This window comes from Puma concolor, chromosome B3 (genome assembly GCF_028749965.1).
Source record: "Puma concolor isolate L17-30 chromosome B3, mPumCon1.1.hap2, whole genome shotgun sequence".
Taxonomy (NCBI): domain Eukaryota; kingdom Metazoa; phylum Chordata; class Mammalia; order Carnivora; family Felidae; genus Puma; species Puma concolor.
This window is the reverse complement of record NC_141672.1, coordinates 100,958,010-100,980,158: the sequence shown is the minus strand read 5'-3', so window position 1 is coordinate 100,980,158 and position 22,149 is coordinate 100,958,010. Positions and strand designations below refer to the sequence as shown.

General features: G+C 37.2%; 1 protein-coding gene across 3 annotated transcripts in view; it reads right to left on the bottom strand.

The window, feature by feature from the left end:
- Positions 1-22,149, bottom strand: part of TEX9 (testis expressed 9) — a 63,782-nt gene that overhangs the window by 15,099 nt on the left and 26,534 nt on the right. For 2 of the 3 annotated variants that reach the window (XM_025919724.2, XM_086710760.1), the window contains one exon: positions 4,833-4,967. The exons of the other annotated variant lie outside the window; for it this stretch is intronic. In XM_025919724.2, the coding sequence (XP_025775509.1) occupies positions 4,833-4,967 (135 nt within the window). The remainder of the gene's footprint in view (positions 1-4,832; positions 4,968-22,149) is intronic. 3 annotated transcript variants of the gene reach the window in all.

Below are 22,149 nucleotides of genomic sequence, written 5' to 3'. Positions count from 1 at the left end.
TTGAAAAAATAAACAAAATTGACAAACCTCTAGCCAGGCTTCTCAAAAAGAAAAGGGAGATGACCCAAATAGATAAAATCATGAATGAAAATGGAATTATTACAACCAATCCCTCAGAGATACAAGCAATTATCAGGGAATACTATGAAAAATTATATGCCAACAAACTGGACAACCTGGAAGAAATGGACAAATTCCTAAACATCCACACGCTTCCAAAACTCAATCAGGAGGAAATAGAAAGCTTGAACAGACCCATAACCAGCGAAGAAATTGAATCAGTCATCAAAAATCTCCCAACAAATAAGAGTCCAGGACCAGATGGCTTCCCAGGGGAGTTCTACCAGACGTTTAAAGCAGAGATAATACCAATCCTTCTCAAGCTATTCCAAAAAATAGAAAGGGAAGGAAAACTTCCAGACTCATTCTATGAAGCCAGTATTACTTTCATTCGTAAACCAGAGACCCAGTAAAATAAGAGAACCACAGGCCAATATCCCTGATGAATATGGATGCAAAAATTCTCAATAAGATACTAGCAAATCGAATTCAACAGCATATAAAAAGAATTATTCACCATGATCAAGTGGGATTCATTCCTGGGCTGCAGGGCTGGTTCAACATTTGCAAATCAATCAATGTGATACATCACATTAATAAAAGAAAAGATAAGAACCATATGATCCTGTCAATCGATGCAGAAAAGGCATTTGACAAAATTCAGCACCCTTTCTTAAAAATTTTTTTTTTCAACGTTTTTTACTTTATTTTTAGGACAGAGAGAGACAGAGCATGAACAGGGGAGGGGCAGAGAGAGAGGGAGACACAGAATCGGAAGCAGGCTCCAGGCTCCGAGCCATCAGCCCAGAGCCTGACGCGGGGCTCGAACTCACGGACCGCGAGATCATGACCTGGCTGAAGTCGGACGCTTAACCGACTGCGCCACCCAGGCGCCCCTGCACCCTTTCTTAATAAAAACCCTTGAGAAAGTCGGGATAGAAGGAACATACTTAAACATCATAAAAGCCATTTATGAAAAGCCCACAGCTAACATCATCCTCAATGGGGAAAAACTGAGAGCTTTTTCCCTGAGATCAGGAACACGACAGGGAGGTCCACTCTCACCGCTGTTGTTTAACATAGTGTTGGAAGTTCTAGCATCAGCAATCAGGCAACAAAAGGAAATCAAAGGCATCAAAACTGGCAAAGATCAAGTCAAGCTTTCTTTGCAGATGACATGATACTATACATGGAAAATCCGATAGACTCCCCCAAAAGTCTGCTAGAACTGATAGCTGAATTCAGCAAAGTTGCAGGATATAAAATCATTGTACAGAAATCAGTTGCATTCTTATACACTAATAATGAAGCAACAGAAAGACAAATAAAGAAACTGATCCCATTCACAATTGCACCAAGAAGCATAAAATACCTAGGGATAAATAACCAAAGATGTAAAAGATCGGTATGCTGAAAACTATAGAAAGCTTATAAAGGAAATTGGAGAAGATATAAAGAAATGGAAGAACATTCCCTGCTCATGGAGGCATCACACTTCCTGATTTCAAGCTATATTGTAAGATTAGTAATTAAAATAGTATGGTATTGGCATAAAAGCAGACACATAGACCACTGGAACAGAATCAAGAGCCCAGAAATTAATCCATGCATATACAGTCACCTAATAATGGGAAAATGATAGTGTTTTCAATAAATGGTGCTGGGAAAATTAGATATTCTCATATAAAAGAATGCAACTTGATTCTACCACTATCAGTTTAGTCCAAGCTCCCTCATCTTTCACACTGCACCTCTTAACCAGCATCCATCCTTCCAATCAATTATCCACACAGCACACAGAAATACTTTCCAGGTACACATCTGATCATAGCATAGTCTCCTTTCACCTTTTTCAAATAGCCATACAGTGACTTTATACTACTCTTTGGGTAAAACCTGTAACACTTAACATGGCCTAAAGGATCTAGATGGTTTGGCCTCTACCTAATGTTGGAGGCCGCACTTTGCAACACTCCCTTGACATCCATCCCTGACTTTCATACCTTGTCTTTCTTCCTGCCACAGTGCCATTTTTTACATAGGATTCCTTTTGTCCATAATCTAGCATCTAACTCATTAATATTATTTAGAACTTAGCTTAGAATTACTTTTTAAAAAAGCATTCCTTGAGGTGCAGGGTTGGCTCAGTCAGTTAAGCGTCCAACTTCAGCTCAGGTCATGATCTTGTGGTTTGTGGGTTTGAGCCCCGCGTCGGGCTCTGTGCTGACAGCGCAGAGCCTGGAGCCTGCTTCAAGTTCTGTGTCTCCCTCCCTCTCTGCCCCTGCTAGTGCTCTGTCTCTCTCAAAATAAATAACATTAAAAAAAAAAAGAATTTAAAAAAAAAAGCATTCCTTGACCTGGTTACCTGCTGAAAGCACAGTTGCACCTTAGTTTTGCTTGATGAACTGTCTAACACACAGCTTCTTCACTATGAAGTGCGTGATTATAAGCACCACATTTATTTTTATCATGTTTATATCTCTAGCTTCTAGTAAAAATCTGGCAGGTACCTAGAAGGCCCTCATAAATATTTCTGAATGAATTAAGGAAGAATTAGAAATTATTTGTTCCTAAATGACATGGACTTGGTGACATGTTTTAAATGGATTACAAGCAAATCATCAAATGCCCTGTTTTTAAGAATTCCAATTAAACCATCACAAAGTTGTTTTTCCTCATTCCTTCCTGCAGTGTGTTTCAGGGGCAATTATTATGTTTCAGGCACTGAGACCCAACAATGGATGAGACAGTAAGGGTCCCTGCACTCATGCAGCATCTGGTTTAAGCTGACTGACTTTTCATTTTGAAAGTTACTCTTATTCTAAGGCCAGATTACTTGTTTCCTAACCTCTGTGGAGAATAAATATATCATTATTTTTAAAATAAATCTTTAACTTTCTTATGACTCTGAGGAAATCTTGTTCTATTTTATGGAAAATTTACTATTTCTTAAACATACAGACCTGAATAATTTTAATTACCTACCTATTTATATGTCTAATGAGAATGAGAAGCAAAGTACAAAGAATTAAAATGGAAAATAAAATATACCTCCTCACAAAACTTATATACAGACTAGATGACAAAGAAAAACCTTACAGCATATGCCCAAAGAGTCCTTCAAAGACAGAAGTTAGAAATAAAGCAAAATAATTTAAAAATGAAAAACTTAAAGACTTACACATATTTTTTCAGAAATCTGAAATAAGTTACGTCTAAGAACTCTGATCTCGAAATGCCTACTTCATAGCAAATAGTTACACAAAATGTTATCCCAACTGTCTTTAAACTCATCACCCATAATGCTGACTTGGGATCAGAAATTTATCTTGGACACATTTGTTTTTACAGTGTTGATGGTTTTAAACTGAGTTCGCATACCAAATCCTCATTACTTGAATTTGTAAAATGGCTGATTAGGATTATTGCTGTCATGGAAACATGTTTTTCCTTCTGCTTCTCTAATGTGTGTGCTAAAACAGACATCACATCTACAACCAAGAATTAGCAAATCCTGGCATATACACGGTTATTCCATTTTCTTCAAAATCCCTTCAGAGTGCACCAAAGTGAAAATACTCCAAGAGCATGCTAATTATTGGCAAGTTATAAAGATGACTTCCTAACTTGCTTACTAACTTCTGTTAATAAATCCCTGTCATCATACTATCATTGATGGCTCTTGAACATGAACATAGTCTGATCACACAGCATAAACTATCTCACAGAAGATATCTTAAAGCTCTTTAGTCACTGTAACATATTTGCCTCTGTTAAACATGTTAGAGGATTCATCAAGTTCAGTTTAGTTCTATGTTCTAACATAGTGTTAGTGTTAGTTCTAACACTTATTAAGTGTTATTAATTTAGTCCAAAATGTATCATCTGTGTCTATAATGACAGTGGCTCCTAATTTCATCACCCAAGTCATTGTTAAAGTATTCATTATTGTCCTAAGGGAGAGATTCCAATGGAGCATCACTTTTAGGCTGACATGGAACCAAAAACTAATAGCCAAAATTTATACAAGATTTTGATATACAAAATAGAGTATACAAAAGGTTTTTACACAACATGGATATGTGAGCCTTTATTTATTCAACAGACATTTCAGGGACTGAGTGCTAATTCTATGCCCATCACTGGCTAGATACCAGGATACAACAGTCATCCTTACAACAACCCTATAATAGTGACTATCAAAATGTTGTCTCAGAACCAGTGGCATCAGCATCAACCTGGGAACTTGTTAAAACTGCTTCCTTAAAGTAGTTAAAACAGGCCTCACCCCAGACCTACTAAATCTGAAACTCTGGGGTTGGGGCCCAGCAATGTGTGTTTTAATAAGCCTTCCAGGTAATTCTGATACACGCTCAAGTTTGAGAACCACATAATTGCATTAATATACTGAAAAATTGAGGCTCAGAGAAGGAAGCAGACGTGAGGTGCAAAAGAGACATTTTCCTTTCATCTATCCCCAGAGATTAGAAAAAGGCCTGGCACATAATATGTGCACACAATAAAGATTTTTGGATGGGAAAATGACTGAATCCTCTAAAGAGGTGTGCTATCATCCAATTATGGCAATAGCCCAAGAAATATAATCCTAACTTATTGAAGATGTACATATTGATGATGAAAGTTTTTCTGCTATGAAGAGAAATGTTTGCCATGACATCAAGAAATATAATTTAAAAACTATTATTTTTGAATCTTGCATAAAAGAAGTTACCAAAGGTGACCACTACTCAAACTGTTCAATTTTTCCATACCTTGTTATTTTGCCTTGATTTACTTAACTCCAATTTATACTTTTCTGCCTCTTCCAGAGCTCTATTCAACCGAACTTCTGTAGCACTTTGATTAGTAGCAGCCTGTTTTTGTAGTCTTCTTTTATTTTCTAATTCCTGTACAGTAAAAGAAATATATGGGACATTTATAAATATATCACAAGTTCCCTCTATTGTTATATAAAATTTTCCATTTCTCCCAAATTTTACACACACACACACACACACACACACACACACACACACACACACACATACAGCTGGGGGCGGAGGGCTGAAGACTGACTGACAGAAGTCTCAGGGAATTCTTACTTCCAAATTAGTAGTAGGAAAATATATCCTTAAAAATGTAGGTATGAATTCAACTTTCTTTTTTTTTTTTAATTTTTTTTTTCAACGTTTTTATTTATTTTTGGGACAGAGAGAGACAGAGCATGAACAGGGGAGGGGCAGAGAGAGAGGGAGACACAGAATCGGAAACAGGCTCCAGGCTCTGAGCCATCAGCCCAGAGCCTGACGCGGGGCTCGAACTCACGGACCGCGAGATCGTGACCTGGCTGAAGTCGGACGCTTAACCGACTGCGCCACCCAGGCGCCCCTGAATTCAACTTTCAAATTACTATTTGTTTGGAATTTTCTACTTCTTTTTATGTAGTATAGAGATTCTCTGTATTTATTTTATAATCAACTCCTTGTAACTACAATTCTTCCTTTGGGAACCTCCCCAAAACACCCATGTAAGGCACAAACTCTCTCATAAACACTGTTTATGTAAACCTAACAAAGTATAGAAGAAATATTTGTTAAAAACAGAGCATTCTATGTTAGCCTTATAGGGAAAATCCCAACTCTGAGCAAAAACAACAGATCTTGTGGATTAATTTTCCCCATCTTGGGGTAGGTTTAGACTTGCATTTCTGCAAATATTCTAAGAGATGCTGCTGCACAGAGTCTACAGGCCACACATGAAGAAACATGAACATGTAGGATAAACTCCAAATTCTACCATCATCTGGCACTACAGTTTCATCTCCTGCCAGAAATGTTACCTTCAGTTGTATCAGCAGTATGTGGATCTCTTCTAAACAGCTATGATGTTTCTTGCCTCTAAGCCTTTGCTCATGCTCTTGCTTCTGCCCTGATCCCTCCTGCCTACTCCTCATTTTTACATGCTTATCCTTTAAAACTCAGTGAAGGGTGTACATGAGGGCTTTACCTCCTCCAAGAAGCCTTCCCTCATTATCTTCCTCATTCTCCTCCTAGGCTGGATTAGGTACCCTTTCTTTAGAGCTTCTACAACACCGTGACGCACATTTATCATGGTACATGCTGTGGAGAACTGAAACTATCCATTTACTTCATTTCCCCCACTATAATATAAACTCATTAAGGATAGAAATGGTCTTAATTTCTGTATTCCCAGAAGTTTAATGACATGTTTATTCAATTAAATTTATTTTGTAATACTTAACTCACTCTTCTTTGCATTTCCTATAGTGCCTAGTACAGAGCTTTATATACAACAGATATTCAATAAATATCAGGGAATTGAAATGATGCAGTTAAAGCTACAGTTGTCTGTTTTCTCCTTTTATTAAGTTTTTTTTTTCTCCTGGCTGCATCACTAGGTTTTATTTGAAAACTGATCTCCCTGGCTCTGAGTAATTAAGGGCAAAACAAAACAAAATACAACAAAACACATGCTGCTCTTTATGTAGGTTTCTAAACAAATCAAACTGTGTATGGATACCATCTGCTATCACCAGCCTTCTTCACAGCTTTGTGGGTGGTAGCTACAGTAAGAGCAAGCTTGATTTATCTCACTGTTCACATGGAAAAGGCAGAGATTCTCATTAGCTAGAAAGTCCACAATTCTAGCTGCCTCATTTCAGCCTCCTCTCATAAGAATATGAAATAAATCTTTGCCCTTCTCTTTCCTTCTGGTGACTTTGTAACCTGCTTCATAGAAAAATGGAAACCATCCTACACCACATTATGTTCCCCTTTTTGTGAATCAATATTGACCTCCTGCTTGGGAGAAGTGAAAAAGAAAAACGGTAGCCATTAGAATACTAAAATACGAAATAAAATATTCCTATACGAGTAAATCTACTAAGGGAAAACCTTACCAAAAACTTGAAAACATTGCTGTTTTCAGTCACACTCAAGGACTTTACAAAATGCATACAAAGTACCAATATTTTTTATATATGCTGAAAATACTCAATACAGTAAACCTATTGTTACCAAAGTTAAGCAGTTTACATGTTGTTAGAGAAAAATTTTATGAAAGATCTCAAGCCCTTACTTTTACATCAGCTTTAAAAGAAAAATCTAGATAGCTTAAAGAAAATCTGACTTTAAAACTCAAACAGTATGAGATCCAAGAAATAATTTGCCATCCTCTGATAACTTTTAAAGCATTCATAAGGCACTACAAGAGGGCAAGAATACAGAGAGGTATGTATCAGTAGCCACAGCACAGGATGAAATGTAGCAAATGCTTTAAGAGGAACAAGTTGTCACAGTAATTTAGAAGAGAAATAATCACATGAGGACAACAAGTAAATGATCAGATAAGGTTCTAGAAACAGGTGGCTAAGGTACAAAGAGCATTAAACGTGGAGTCAGAAAACCTATGAACTGTGATAGACTCAGTTTCCACATCTGAAATTGGAAGTGATGAGATGTATATCTAATTACTTATGCAACACATTTATCAAGCACTTACTATGTGCCAGGTACTATTCTATATGAATGATGGGCACATGATAATTAACCAAAGTTCCTCCCTTCATAAAGCTTACCTTCTAGACGAAAAGACAGATGATAAGCACATACATATATACATACTCACATAATATCTGGTAGTGATAAGGTCTATGAAGAAAAATAAAGAAGGCTTGGCGCCAGAAGCGAGAGCCCCTTGGGGCTCATCCTGCCCCGCCTCATTGGGTCAGTGAAAAAACGGTAAGAGTAGTGGTATTTCACCGCTGGCCGGCAAGGCCGGAGGACCCTGCCCCGCCCCCTCATGGGGGGGGGGGCGGGGACGCCAGGGGCCTCCGACTTATTTTTTTTTTTAATGAAATTTATTGTCAGCTTGGTTTCCATACAACACCCAGTGCTCATCCCAAAAGGTGCCCTCCTCAATGCCCATCACCCACTTTCCCCTCCCTCCCACCCCCATCAATCCTCAGTTTATTCTGTTTTTTTTTTTTTTTTTTCAACGTTTATTTATTTTTGGGACAGAGAGAGACAGAGCATGAACGGGGGAGGGGCAGAGAGAGAGGGAGACACAGAATTGGAAACAGGCTCCAGGCTCTGAGCCATCAGCCCAGAGCCCGACGCGGGGCTCGAACTCACGGACCGCGAGATCGTGACCTGGCTGAAGTCGGGCGCTTAACCGACTGCGCCACCCAGGCGCCCCTATTCTCAGTTTTTAAAAGTCTCTTATGATTTGGCTCCCTCCCTAACTTTTTTTTTCCTTCCCCTCCCCCATGGTCTTCTGTCAAGTTTCTCAGGATCCACATAAGAGTGAAAACATATGGTATCTGTCTTTCTCTGTATGGCTTATTTCACTTAGCATCACACTCTCCAGTTCCATCCACATTGCTACAAAAGGCCATATTTCATTCTTTCTCCTTGCCAAGTAGTATTCCATTGTGTATATAAACCACAATTTCTTTATCCATTCATCAGTTGATGGACATTTATGTTCTTTCCATAATTTGGCTATTGTTCAAAGTGCTGCTATAAACATTGGGGTACAAGTGCCCCTATGCATCAGCACTCCTGTATCCCTTGGGTAAATTCCTAGCAGTACTATTGCTGGGTCATAGAGTAGATCTATTTTTGATTTTTTGAGGAACCTCCACAGTTTTCCAGAGCAGCTGCACTAGTTTGCATTCCCACCAACAGTGCAAGAGGGTTCCCGTTTCTCTACATCCTTTCCAGCATCTATAGTCTCCTGATTTATTCATTTTAACCACTTTAACTGGTGTGAGGTGTTATCTCAGTGTGGTTTTGATTTGTATTTCCCTGATGAGGAGTGACATTGAGCATCTCTTCATGTGCCTGCTGGCCATCTGGATGTCTTCTTTAGAGAAGTGTCTATTCATGTTTTCTGCCCATTTCTTCACTGTTTTCTCGGTGTGGAGTTTGGTGAGTTCTTTATAGATTTTGGATATTAGTCCTTTGTCTGACAAGTCATTTGCAAATATCTTTCCCATTCCGTTGGTTGCCTTTTAGTTTTGTTGGTTGTTTCCTTTGCTGTGCAGAAGCTTTTTATCTTCATAAGGTCCCAATAGTTCATTTTTGCTTTTAATTCCCTTGCCTTTGGAGATGTATCAAGTAAGACATTGCTGCAGCTGAGGTCAGAGAGGTTTTTTCCTGCTTTCTCCTCTAGGGTTTGGATGGTTTCCTGTCTCACATTCAGGTCCTTTGTCCATTTTCAGTTTATTTTTGTGAATGGTGAAAGAAAGTGGTCTAGTTTCATTCTTCTGCATGTTGCTGTCCAGTTCTCCCAGCACCATTTGTTAAAGAGACTGTCTTTTTCCATTGGATATTCTTTCCTGCTTTGTCAAAGACTAGTTGGCCAAGGGTCCAATTCTGGAGTCTCTATTCTATTCTATCAGTCTATGTGTCTGTTTTTGTGCCAATACCATGCTGTCTTGATGTTACAGCTTTGTAGTAGAGGCTAAAGTCTGGAATTGTGATGCCTCCCGCTTTGGTCTTCTTCTTCAATATTCTTTGGGTATTCGGGGTCTTTTGTGGTTCCATACAAATTTTAGGATTGCTTGTTCTAGCTTTGAGAAGAATGCTGGTGCCATTTTGATTGGGATTGCATTGAATGTGTAGATTGCTTTGGGTAGTATTGACATTTTAACAATATTTATTCTTCCCATGCATGAGCATGGAATGTTTTTCCATTTCTTTATATCTTCTTCAATTTCCTTCATAAGCTTTCTATAGTTTTCAGCATACAGATCTTTTAAATCTTTAGTTAGGTTTATTCCTAGGTATTTTATGATTCTTGGTGCAATTGTAAATGGGATCAGTTTATTTGTCTTTCTGTTGCTTCATTATTAGTGTATAAGAATGCAACTGATTTCTGTACATTAATTTTGTATCCTGCGACTTTGCAGAATTCATGTATCAGTTCTAGCAGACTTTTGGTAGAGTCTGTCGGGTTTTCCATGTATAATATCATGTCATCTGCAAAAAGTGAAAGCTTGACTTCATCTTTGCCAATTTTGATGCCTTTGATTTCCTTTTGTTGTCTGATTGCTGATGCTAGACCTTCCAACAGAAGTTGGAATTCCAATGGAATTTCTCCATTTTTTCCAGGTTGTCCAGTTTGTTGGCATATAATTTTTCATAGTATTCCCTGATAATTGGTTGTATTTCTGAGGGATTGGTTTTAATAATTCCATTTTCATTCATTATTTTATCTATTTATGTCCTCTCCTTTTTCTTTTTGAGAAGCCTGGCTAGAGGTTTATCAATTTTGTTTATTTTTTAAAAAAACCAACTCTTGGTTTCATTGATCTGTTCTACAGGTTTTTTTTTTTTTTTAGATCCTATATTATTTCTGCTCTGATCATTATTATTTCTCTTCTGCTGGGTTTGGGGTGTCTTTGCTGTTCTGCTTCTATTTGCTTTACGTGTGCTGTTAGATTTTATATTTGGGATTTTTCTTGTTTCTTGAGATAGGCCAGGATTGCAATGTATATTCCTCTCAGGACTGCCTTTGCTGCATCCCAAAGCATTTAGATTGTTGTATTTTCTTTTTTATTTGTTTCCATCTATTTTTAAATTTCTTCTCTCATTGCCTGGTTGACCCATTACCTGGTTAACCCCTCACAGGGATGGGGGGTGGGCCACCGGGGGCCTCCCACTTATTCTACACCTCTCATGTCTCTTCACCATGCCAGACTAGAGTCAAGGTCAACAGGGTCTTCTTTCCCCCCTGATTCCACCAAGCCTGTTCCCCTGGCTGTGGTTTCACTGGATACTAGGTAGGGACAGTGGGAATCTTGTTCATCCATTCATGCATGTCACTAATTAGGTGATGAGGCATTTGGCTACCTTAAGAGAGTCATATTTACTCCCAAAATTTACATTTGTAAGGCTTCCAAATGTGGGGATGATTCTTGTAAAGATCTGGAGGGAAGACTTATAGACTGAAGGAACAATGAAAACAAAGATCTTGAGGTAGGAATCCACTCAGCATATTCAAAGATCACCAAGGTGGTATTGCTATTGTGGTAGGACTATCAATCTAGGAGGTTACTGGAATAGAGTAAGTGAACGACAGTAGCTGGGGCTTGGATAGAAGTAGTGAGTTTTTGATAAGTAGTTAATTCTATGTATTTTGAAGATAGAATTGACAGAACTTGTTGATGGGTTGGATGTAGATATGGTAAGAGAGAAGGAGCAACAGGACTTTTGGATTTTGGCCTGAACAACTTGATGTCTTTTACTGAGAAGGAGAGGAGAAGCTTGTTTACAGAGTGCAGGGAAGCAGGAGCTCCTTTTAAGACGTACGAAGTTTAACATATCAAGCAGAAGTATCAAGTGGGCACCAAAGAAGAGGTTAGAGCAAGAAAAAGAAATGTGGTGGTGATCAACATATGGATGGTATATAAAGCCATGGAAGTGAATGAGAGCATCTAACAACTGGATGTAGACAGAATAGTGAAGAGAGCCAAGGACTCAGCCTTGGGCACTTCAACATGTAAAGATCAAGAAAATAAGGAAGAAAACCATTAAGTGTGCTATAGAAGTCAAATGAAAAGTATTTCAAGGAGTGAGTAATCAACCTTGGCAAATGTTACTGAGAGACAAATTACTGAAAGGAATAGTAACTGACTACAACTGGCAGTGTGGATTATTGATGATGTTGTAAAGAATGGTTCTGAGGCAGAGCAGAGATGGAAACCTAACTAGACTAGTTTCAGGAGAGATTGACAAATGAGGAATAGAGACATTGAGTATAAACAACCATTTTAACAAGCTTCACTATAATGGGGAGCAATGTTATAGAGCTGGAGGTACATATAAGATCTATGGAGGTTTTAAAAAATATATTGCATATTCTATAACATGTTTCTATGATCATATGAATAATCCAATAGATGAATGTGATTTTTGAAAGACAAAGACAGGATAATTGTAGAAGCAAAGTCCTTGAGTGGGAGAGAGGGTATGTGATCCAGTGCACGGTAAAGAGAGGCATTTACACAGAAGAGGTAGGAATCTATTGTCATACATTAGGATGGAAGCAGAGTAGATGGGTACAGAGGCAGAGACATTCACATATTTAGTGACAGGATGAGAAAGAGTTATCTTTTGATGTTATTTTCTTAGTAAGACAGGGGGCAAAGTCATGAACTTAAAATGGGAAAGTTAGAAGAAGTACTGAAAAGTTGAGGAGAAAAGTTCACCTGTTTAATAATCATCTTGGGAGAGGGAAATGACTTCTCAGAAAGTTGGAGAGGAAAATGGCATTACACCTGAGATTTGTAAAATAAATTAAAATAGGACCAATCCATTTGGCTGGTGTTTTTTTGTTTTGTTTTGTTTTGACAGCCCAAATTCACTGCACTTGAGGAAGCATGCAGTAGCAAGGACATTACGTTTAACTAGGCTTGGGTTTTGCCCACACACTAGATTGTCAGGGAAATTAAGAATATACAATGGATAATTAAGTAGTGAACATGAAAACTAAGCTGGGAGGAAGGGAATAAAGAACTGGGGGGAGATGCAGATCTGTATAATAAAAATATATTTGACTATACACAACTATCTTATGTATGTGATAGCAATTTGTAAACTACACAATATTAAACAAAAGGACCATTAATATAACAGCTCTACAGGACACATCTAGGCAAAAATTTAAAAAGCTTTCTTTGCAAGATAAGAACTTGAAGAAATTAAGAAAATGATTTTGAGTAGTTTTGCTATAAAAGCAAAAAAGAATAAAGTATCTTTAAGAAATTATACAAACATCAATTTTAGCTGGGGAAAAAGATAAAAAGAGAGCAGACTTTTTAAAAAGTGAGTTACTAATGATAAGCATGTTTGTGTGACATAATTCATGGTCAGAGAAACTTGTGGATGTACCTGCTGACTTTAATTTGACCAAAACCAACATAAAACAGAGATTAAGTCTTCCACACATGATAAACAATAAGGATCTAACATAAAAACACATCATAAACAACTAAAAGAAATAATCAAAACTTGTTAAATAACTATTTAGAGATCATGGAAAACAGTAGTATGATGATTCCTGACAGAAGGGAAATAAATGATGTAGTCCTATAATCACCCCAGCATTCGGCCTCAAGGCAACACCCACACTTTGGGTACAAGGAGGAGAAAACACAAATAGAGCTCAAGGTCTGTTGAGCTGAGTAAGGAGACAGAGATGGGAGTTGGAGGAGACTGAGGCAGCTAGAATTTCTAAGAAGGGTTCAAGTAAGGAGGAACTCTATTAGGAAGGAGCTTCAGGAATCCACATACTGAGGACTAGGCCACACCTGCATACAGAGAAACTCAACAAGGCCAGCAAAGAACAAGCAGGAAGTGTATATAGAACAATTCACGTCATTCAGACAAGGAACGAAGACATTTGAGCTCTAAACAGACAGAAGTGAGAGTCTATAGTGATAATCCAAGGCATTCAGTCGAGCTTTTGGAAGATATCTTTAAGGGAAGCCTTGGTAGTAGAGTTGAATTATTCTTGGAGGCTACTCTAGACACACCCAGCCAAACTTAAAAACAGGACTCAAAGGGACTATATTGAAAAATATCTGTTAAAACCCAATACTATCTTCAAAGAGCACACTAAACACAGACACTCAATAATATAACATTCACAATGTCTATCATCCAATATAAAATCACTAACCAATTCAAGAAGCAGGAAAATGTGATTGATCTCCAGGAGAAAAAATAGTCAAGAGAAACAAATCCTTATCTGAGAAAAATGATGGATCCAGCAGACAAGGCTTTCCAAACAGCTATTTTAATTATATACATTATTATAATGAGAACATAAATTGAAAATATAAAACAGAATCAAATGGAACTTCTACAGATAAATAATATATCCAAATGAACTTTTCACTGGGTTAAGAATAAGAACACATCAGACATTGAAAAGATGAGTGAACTACTGAAGACATAGCAACAGAATCTATCCAAACAAAAAATATAAAGGAAAAAGGCTTAAAAACATCAGTGACCTAATATCATTGATATATTATCAGTGTGATAATATCAAGTGGTGTAACAAAAGTATAATTGAAGTCTCAGGTCAGGGGAGAGAAAGAGAGGAGAAAGAAAAAATACTGGAAGAAATAATTGCCAACATTTTCCAAATTTCAGGAACATTATAAACCCACAGATCCAAAAAGTTCTACAAACTTCAAGCAGAATAAACACATTCTCCACACAAAACTAAGAAAACACATCACTATCAAATTGCTGAAAACCAGTACCAGGGAATGTCTTAAAAGAAGAGATAAAAGATATAAAAATAAAAAGGTAGACAGAGCAAAGAATTACTGTGAAATTTTTGTCAGAAATGACATAACCTAGGAGACAGTGGGATGGTATCTTTAAAGTACTAAAAGAAGACAAAAATTTTCAACTGATAATTCTATCTCTAGAGGAAAATACCCTTCAAAAACGTAAGTGTCCAAACACAAGTGCATACAAAATTGATGAAATATGAATAATACCTGTGGTGTGTACCAATGTTGGTTTCCTGGTTTTGATATTGTACTGTAATTATGTTCAATGTTATCAATGAGGGAACTGAGTGAAGGGTACACAGGACTTATTATTTTTCCAGCTTTCTGTGAATCTATAATTTTCAAAATAAAAAAAATTTAAAGAAAACAGTCTTTTTTCAAAGAAACAAAAACAAAGAATCAGTAATTAGCAAACTGATACCACAAAAATGGAAAGAGTAGTTATTTCAAGCAGACATATACAAAAACAGATCTAAAGAATGAAGAATACCAGAAATGGCAAGTATAAAAGGCATTTTCATATGTTAATCTTTTTAAACTATAACTATTTAAAGAAATATTGTGAGATTTATGACATTTAAAAGTAAATGTATAACAACAAAGGCATAAAGGAAAGGAGGTAGAAATGGAGTATATGGTTGTGAGCGTCTTATATTTGAAATAGTATAACATGATTTGAAGGTAGATTGTGATATGGTAAATATGTTTTTTGTGTTTGATGTAATTTATGCATGCAAACATTTTTGATGTTTTTAGTGTTAAATCTAACATAAAAATATAAAACAAAGATATAGCCAATAGGGGAAAAACCACAAAATACTAAAAAATATTCAATTCAGAAGAGAAAAGAAGTAACAGAACAGTTAGAAAAGCAAGATGATAGATTTAAATCCAAATATCAAAACCTGATTTAATGTAATTGGCATGAACATGCCAATGAGAGACAGAGACCATCGAAGTAGATAAAAAAGCAAAACCCAATTTTGTACTGGCTATAACAAACTCATTCTCAGTATAAAAGGCAGATGACAAGTAAAAAGATGAAAAAAGATGTATCACACAAACACTATGCATCATGAAGCTGGAACTACTACACTAATATCAGAAAAAGTAACTCGACTTTGGAACAAGAAATATCATCAGAGATTTTAAAAAAGTATTTACAAAGAAGCATTAATCAACACCACTACAGTCCTAATTGTGCAGGCATCCAAAATAGAGACTGAAAATACATGAATCCAAAACTGATATAACTGAAAGGAGAAAAAGACAAATCCACAACTCTAGTCAGAGATTTCAGCATCAGCACCTAATAAATGATTAAGCACTTTAACAACACCATCAACAAACTCACCCTAATATTTGCAGACCACTCCATTCAACACAGCATACTATATATTTTTTTTCAAATTACATGAAGTATTCATCAAAAGATGCTAAATGCTGGTCCATAAAACTAGTTGAGATCAATTTTAAAAGAATGAAATCATACAGGGTAGGTTCTCACACCACAGAATTAAATTAGAAATCAACAGAAAGACATGAAAAATGCCCAATTATTTAGAAATTAAACAATATACTTCTATATAATCCAATGATCAAGAAAAATTATAAAGGAAATGGGAATATACATTGAACTTAATGAAAATAAAAAGACAACATCAAAATTTGTGGAATGCAGGTAAGGCAGCACTTAGAGGAAAATTGATAGCTTTAAGTGCTTATGTAAGCAAAGAAGAGACAGATAGAAATTTGAGAGTTGCCAGCTAACATGGAGGAGCAGCAAGGAAGTTTTTTTTTTTGTCTCTCTTGTCCCTGAAATGCAGCCAGATCAACACCAAACCATCTTGCACACCTAGAAAACTGATTTGAGGATTAACATAACAATACAACCTGAACCACAGAATTCAGCAGGTACGTGGCACAGAGACATGAAAAGGGGAGAGAGAAGCCAGAGAGGGTAGGGAGCTGGTTTTGCTTGCAGAGAGAGGATGGAGAGTACAGAAAAAGCACTCCCCCCTAAAGCAGTTGGAGGGAAAGAGAAAGAGTAGAAAACCTACAAGGGACTGAACAAGAAAGGGAGAAAGGAGAGGGTTTGGATACCTTTCAGACTGTATGAACAGGGGAGTACAGAGTCTGAAACTCTGCAGCTTGATACCTGGCGGAGCTCTAGTAGGAAGAGCGAATCCCCAGGAGAAGACAGTGAGGACCAAGGGGTCCTCAGGCCACATGGAGAGTGGCGGTTCCCTTGCTGGGAGGACATTTGATAGAGGCTGTGCGGCCTCCCCAAAGGCAAAGGTCCCAGAGGTTTCTGGAGAACAGCAATGTTCGCTGCTGTTGGAACAAGGACGTTGAGGGTGAAACCTGGCACCAGATGTGTGTTGTAACTTCCCATAATCCTTGAAACACTGCTGCTACATGATTGTGCAAACTTTTTCTGGGGCAGGTAGGCACCTGGCTGTAGCCTCTGGGAATCTGTAGCAAAGCAGTCATGTGAAAGTTCCTGAGGGCAGGCCAGCACCTAGCGATTCCCCAGAGGGTCTGAGTGGGTCAAAGCTGCAGGGCCTCAGAAGTGAGGGGTTTAGAAACACAGCCCCATCTGAGATAAAACTTAGGCCAGGTGCTGCCTGGCAGGCTGATGGCTTGGTCACAGTATAGAAGTGGGGAATTAACAGAAGCTGGAGACAAAGGAGGGATGCTTGATTGCCAATGCTCAAGAGCACAGAGTTCTGATACTAGAGACAGGGTAGCTGGGTGATACCATTTTCACGCCTCTGTTGCTACATGTGTCACAATAATCCACACCAGTAAATTAAGCAGTGCCATCTACCAATAAGTTAGGCAGTGCCATCTAATGGAGAATAGTGTCATTACTCCAAGCCCTGTCCAACTGGGCCAACTGTTCTCTAGAGGACCACAAGTCTCTCTGCCTGCCTAGTTCACGGACTATCAAGTGCTTCATAGTTGGACTTCTAGGGTAAACTGGATATAACTTTAATCATATTTCATTCTGTTCACTGGTCCATCTATCAATTTTTTTCCTTTTATTCTTGAATATAGGAAGAGAAAACAATTATTTTTATAAAGAAGATTTTTAATTTTTTCTACTATATTTTTTACTTTTTGGTAAATTTTTTAGTTCTATTTTACTCTCACCATTTCAATTTATTCTATTTTAGTGTATTCATCGTTTAAAATTTTCAAATGTTTTTTTTTTCTTTTCTTTCCCTTTTTTCTCTACTCTATCAAACCTCTTTCAACAACCAGACCAAAACACATCTAGAATCTAGCATCCTTTGTTTTTTTCTGTGTTGCTTTTAATTATTTATTTATTTATTTATTTATTTATTTATTCATTTTTTTTATTGTATTAATTCTTTTTCTTCCTGCAAAATGACAAAACGAAGGATTCACCCCAAAAGAAAAGAGGACGAAATGTCAGCCAGGGACTTAATAAAAGTAAGATGTACGAACTAGAATTCAGAATCACAATAATAAGAATACTACCTGGGGTTTAAAAAAGCATAGAATCCCTTTCTGCAGAGATAAAAAAAAAAAAAAAGTAAAATCTAGTCAGGATGACATTAAAAATGTTGTAACTTAGATGCACTCTTACATGGATGCCCCAGTGGCAAGGATGGATGAAGCAGAGCAGTGAATCAACGATACAGAGGACACACTTATGGAGAATAATGAAGCAGGAAAAAAGAGGGAAACTAAGGCAAAAGAGCACAAAATAAGAATTAGAGAACTCAGGGACTCATTAAAAAGGAATAACATTTGAATCATAGGAGCTCCAGAAGATGAAGAGAGAGAAAAAGGGGTAGAAGTTTTATGTGAGCAAATCATAGAGGAAAACTTTCCTAACCTGGGGAAAGACACAGACATTAAAATCCAGGACACAGAGAACTCTCATTAGATTCAACAAAAACCAACCACTGACAAGACATATCATAGTCAAATTCACAAAATACTCAGACAAGGAAAGAATCATGAAAGCAGCAAGGGAAAAAAGTCCTTAACCTACAAGGGAAAACAGATCAGGTTCACAGCAGACCAATTCACAGAAACTTGGCAGGCCAGAAAGGAGTGGCAGGATATATTCAATGTGCTGAATCAGAAAAATATGCAGCCAAGAATTCTTTATCCAGCAAGTCTGTCATCCAAAATAGAAGGAGAGAAAAAAAGTTACCCAAACAAATATTAAAGCAATTCATGACCATTAAACCAGCCCTGAAAGAAAATTTAAGAGGGATTCTCTGAGGGGAGAAAAGATGGGGGAAAAAAGACCCAAAGCAACAAAGACTAGAAAGGACCAGAGAACACCACCAGGAACACCAACTCTACAGGCAACATAATGACAATAAATTAGTATCTTTCAGTACTCACTCTAAATATAAAGGGGTAAACGCTCCAATCAAAAGACATAGGGTAACAGAATGGATAAGGAAACAAGATCCATCTATATGCTGTTTACAAGAGACCCATTTTATTTTTTTTATTTTTATTTATTTTTTTAATATGAAATTTATTGTCAAATTGGTTTCCATACAACACCCAGTGCTCATCCCAAAAGGTGCCCTCCTCAAAACCCATCACCCATCCTCCCTTCCCTCCCATCCCCCATCAACCCTCAGTTTGTTCTCAGTTTTTAAAAGTCTCTTTGGCAAGAGACCCATTTTAGACCTAAAGTCACCTTCAGATTGAAAGTAAGGAGATGGAGAGCCATCTATCAGCTAATGGTCACCAAAAGAAAGCCCTAGTAGCCATACTTATATCAGACAATCTAGATTTTAAAATAAAGACTGTAACAAGAAATGAAGAAGGGCATTATATCATAATTAAGGGGTTTATCCACCAAGAAGATCTAACATAGTAAAGATTTATGCTCCAAGTGTGGAAATACCCAAATATATAAATCAATTAATCACAAACATAAACTCATTGATAATAATATCATACTAGCAGGGGACTTCAACACCCCACTTACAACAATGGACAGATCATCTAAACAGAAAATCAACAAGGAAACAATGGCTTTGAATGACACACTGAACCGGATGGACTTAACAGATATATTCAGAACATTTCACCCTAAAGCAGCAAATACACATTCTTCTTGAGTGCACATGGAACATTTGCCAGAAGAGATCACATACTGGGACACAAATCAGCCCTCCACATGTATAAAGAGATAGAGATCATACCATGCATATTTTCAGACCACAGTGCTATGAAACTTGAAATCAATCACAAGAAAAAACTTGGAAAGATAATACTTGGAGACTAAAGAACATCCTACTAAAGAATGAATAGGCTAACCAAGAAGTGAAAGAGAAAATTAACAAGTACATGGAAGCCAATGAAAATGATAACACCACAGCCAAAAACCTCTGGGACGCAGTAAAAGTGGTCATAAGAGGGAAGTACATAGCAATCCAGGCCTTTCTTAAGAAGGAAAAAAGGTCTCAGAAACACAATCTAACCTTATACCTTAAAGAGCTGGAAAAAGAACAGCAAATAAAACCCCAAAACAGCAGAAAACAGCAAATAATAAAGATTAGAGCAGAGATGAATGCTACTGAAACCAACAAAAGTAGTAGAACAGATTAATGAAACCAGGAGCTGGTTCTTTTGAAGAAGTAACAAAGTTGATAAACCCCTAGCCAATTTGATCAAAAAGAAAAAGGAAAGAATCCAACTAAACAAAATCAAGATGAAACAGGAGAAATCACAACTAACACAGCAGAAATAAAAACAATAGGAGAGTATTATGAGCAATTATACACCAATAAATTAAGCAATCTGGAAGAAATGGACAAATTCCTAGAAACATATAAACTACCAAAACTGAAACAGGAAGAAACAGAAAATTTAACAGACCCATAACCAGTAAAGAAATCAAATTAGTAATCAAAAATCTCTCTCAAAAACAAAACAAAACAAAACAAAACAAAACAAAACAAAAAACATGAGTCCAGGGCCGGATGGCTTTCCAGGGGAATTCTACCAAACATTTGAAGAAAAGTTAGCACCCATTCTTTTGAAGCTGTTCCAAAAAACAGAAATGGAAGGAAAACTTTGAAACTCATTCTATGAAGCCAGCATTACCTTGATTCCAAAACTAGACAAAGATCCCACTAAAAAGGACAACTACAGACCAATTTCCCTGATGAACATGGATGCAAAATCCTCAACAAGATCTAGCCAACCAGATTCAACAATACATTAAAAGAATTATTCACCATGACCAAGTGGGATTTATACCTGGGATGCAGGACTGGTTCAATATCTGCTAAATAATCAATGTGATATATCACACCAATAAAAGAAAGGACAAGAACCACATGCTCCTCTTAATAGATGCAGAGAAAGCATCTCACAAAATACAGTATCCTTTCTTGGTAAAAACCCTCAAGAAAGTAGGGATAAAGGATCATACTTCAAGATCATAAAATAGGGATAGAAAATCATACCTCAAGATCATAAAAGCCATATATGAAAGACCCACTGGTAATATCATCCCCAATGGCGGAAAAATGAGAGCTTTACCCCTAAGGTCCGGAACACAACAGGAATGTCCACTCTCACCACTGTTATTCAACACAGTATGGGAAGTCCTTGCCTCAGCAAACACAAAGGAATAAAAGGCATCCCAATCGGCAAGGAGGAAGTCAAACTTTCACTCTTCACAGACGACATGATACTCTATACAGAAACCCAAAAGATTTCACCAAAAAACTGCTAGAATTGATCCATGAATTCAGCAAAGTCGCAGGATGTAAGATCAATGCACAGAAATCAGTTGCATTCCTATACACCAATAATGAAGCCACAGAAAGAGAAATCCAGGAATTGATCCCATTTACGATTGCACCAAAACCCATAAAATACCTAGGAATAAACCTAACCAAAGATGTGAAAAATCTATACACTGAAAACTGTAGAAAGCTTATGAAAGAAATTGAAGAAGACATTAAAAAAAATGGAAAAATATTCCATGCTCATGGATTGGAAGAATATTGTTAAAATGTTGATACTACCCAAAGCAATCTACATATTCAATGCAATCCCTATCAAAATAATCCCAGCATTCTTCACAAAGCTAGAACAAACGATCCTAAAATTTGTATGGAACCAGATAAGACCCTGACTAGCCAAAGCAAATCTGAAAAAGAAAACCAAAGCTGGAGGCATCACAATCCCACACTTCAAGATGTATTAAAAGGCCAGAATCATCAAGAGAGTATGGTACTTGCACAAAAACAAACACTCAGATCAATGGAACAGAATAGACAACCCAGAAATGGACCCACAAACATATGGCCAACTAATCTTTGACAAAGCAGGGAAGAATATCTAATGGAATAAAGACAGTCTCTTCAGCAAATGATGCTGGGAAAAATGGACAGCAACATGCAGAAAAATGCATCTGGACTACTTTCTTGCACCATAAACAAAAATAAACTCAAAATGGATGAAAGACCTAAATGTAAGACAGGAAGCCATCAAAATCCTAGAGAAAGCAGGCAGCAACCTCTTTGACCTTGGCTGCAGAAACTTCTTACTTGACATGTCTCTGGAGGCAAGGCAAACAAAAGCAAAAATGAACTAATGGGACCTCATGAAGATAAAAAGCTTCTGCCCAGCAAAGGAAACAATCAGCAAAACTAAAAGGCAACCGACAGAATGGGAGAAGGTATTTGCAAAGGACATATTGGATAAAGGGTTAGTATCCAAAATCAGTAAAGAAC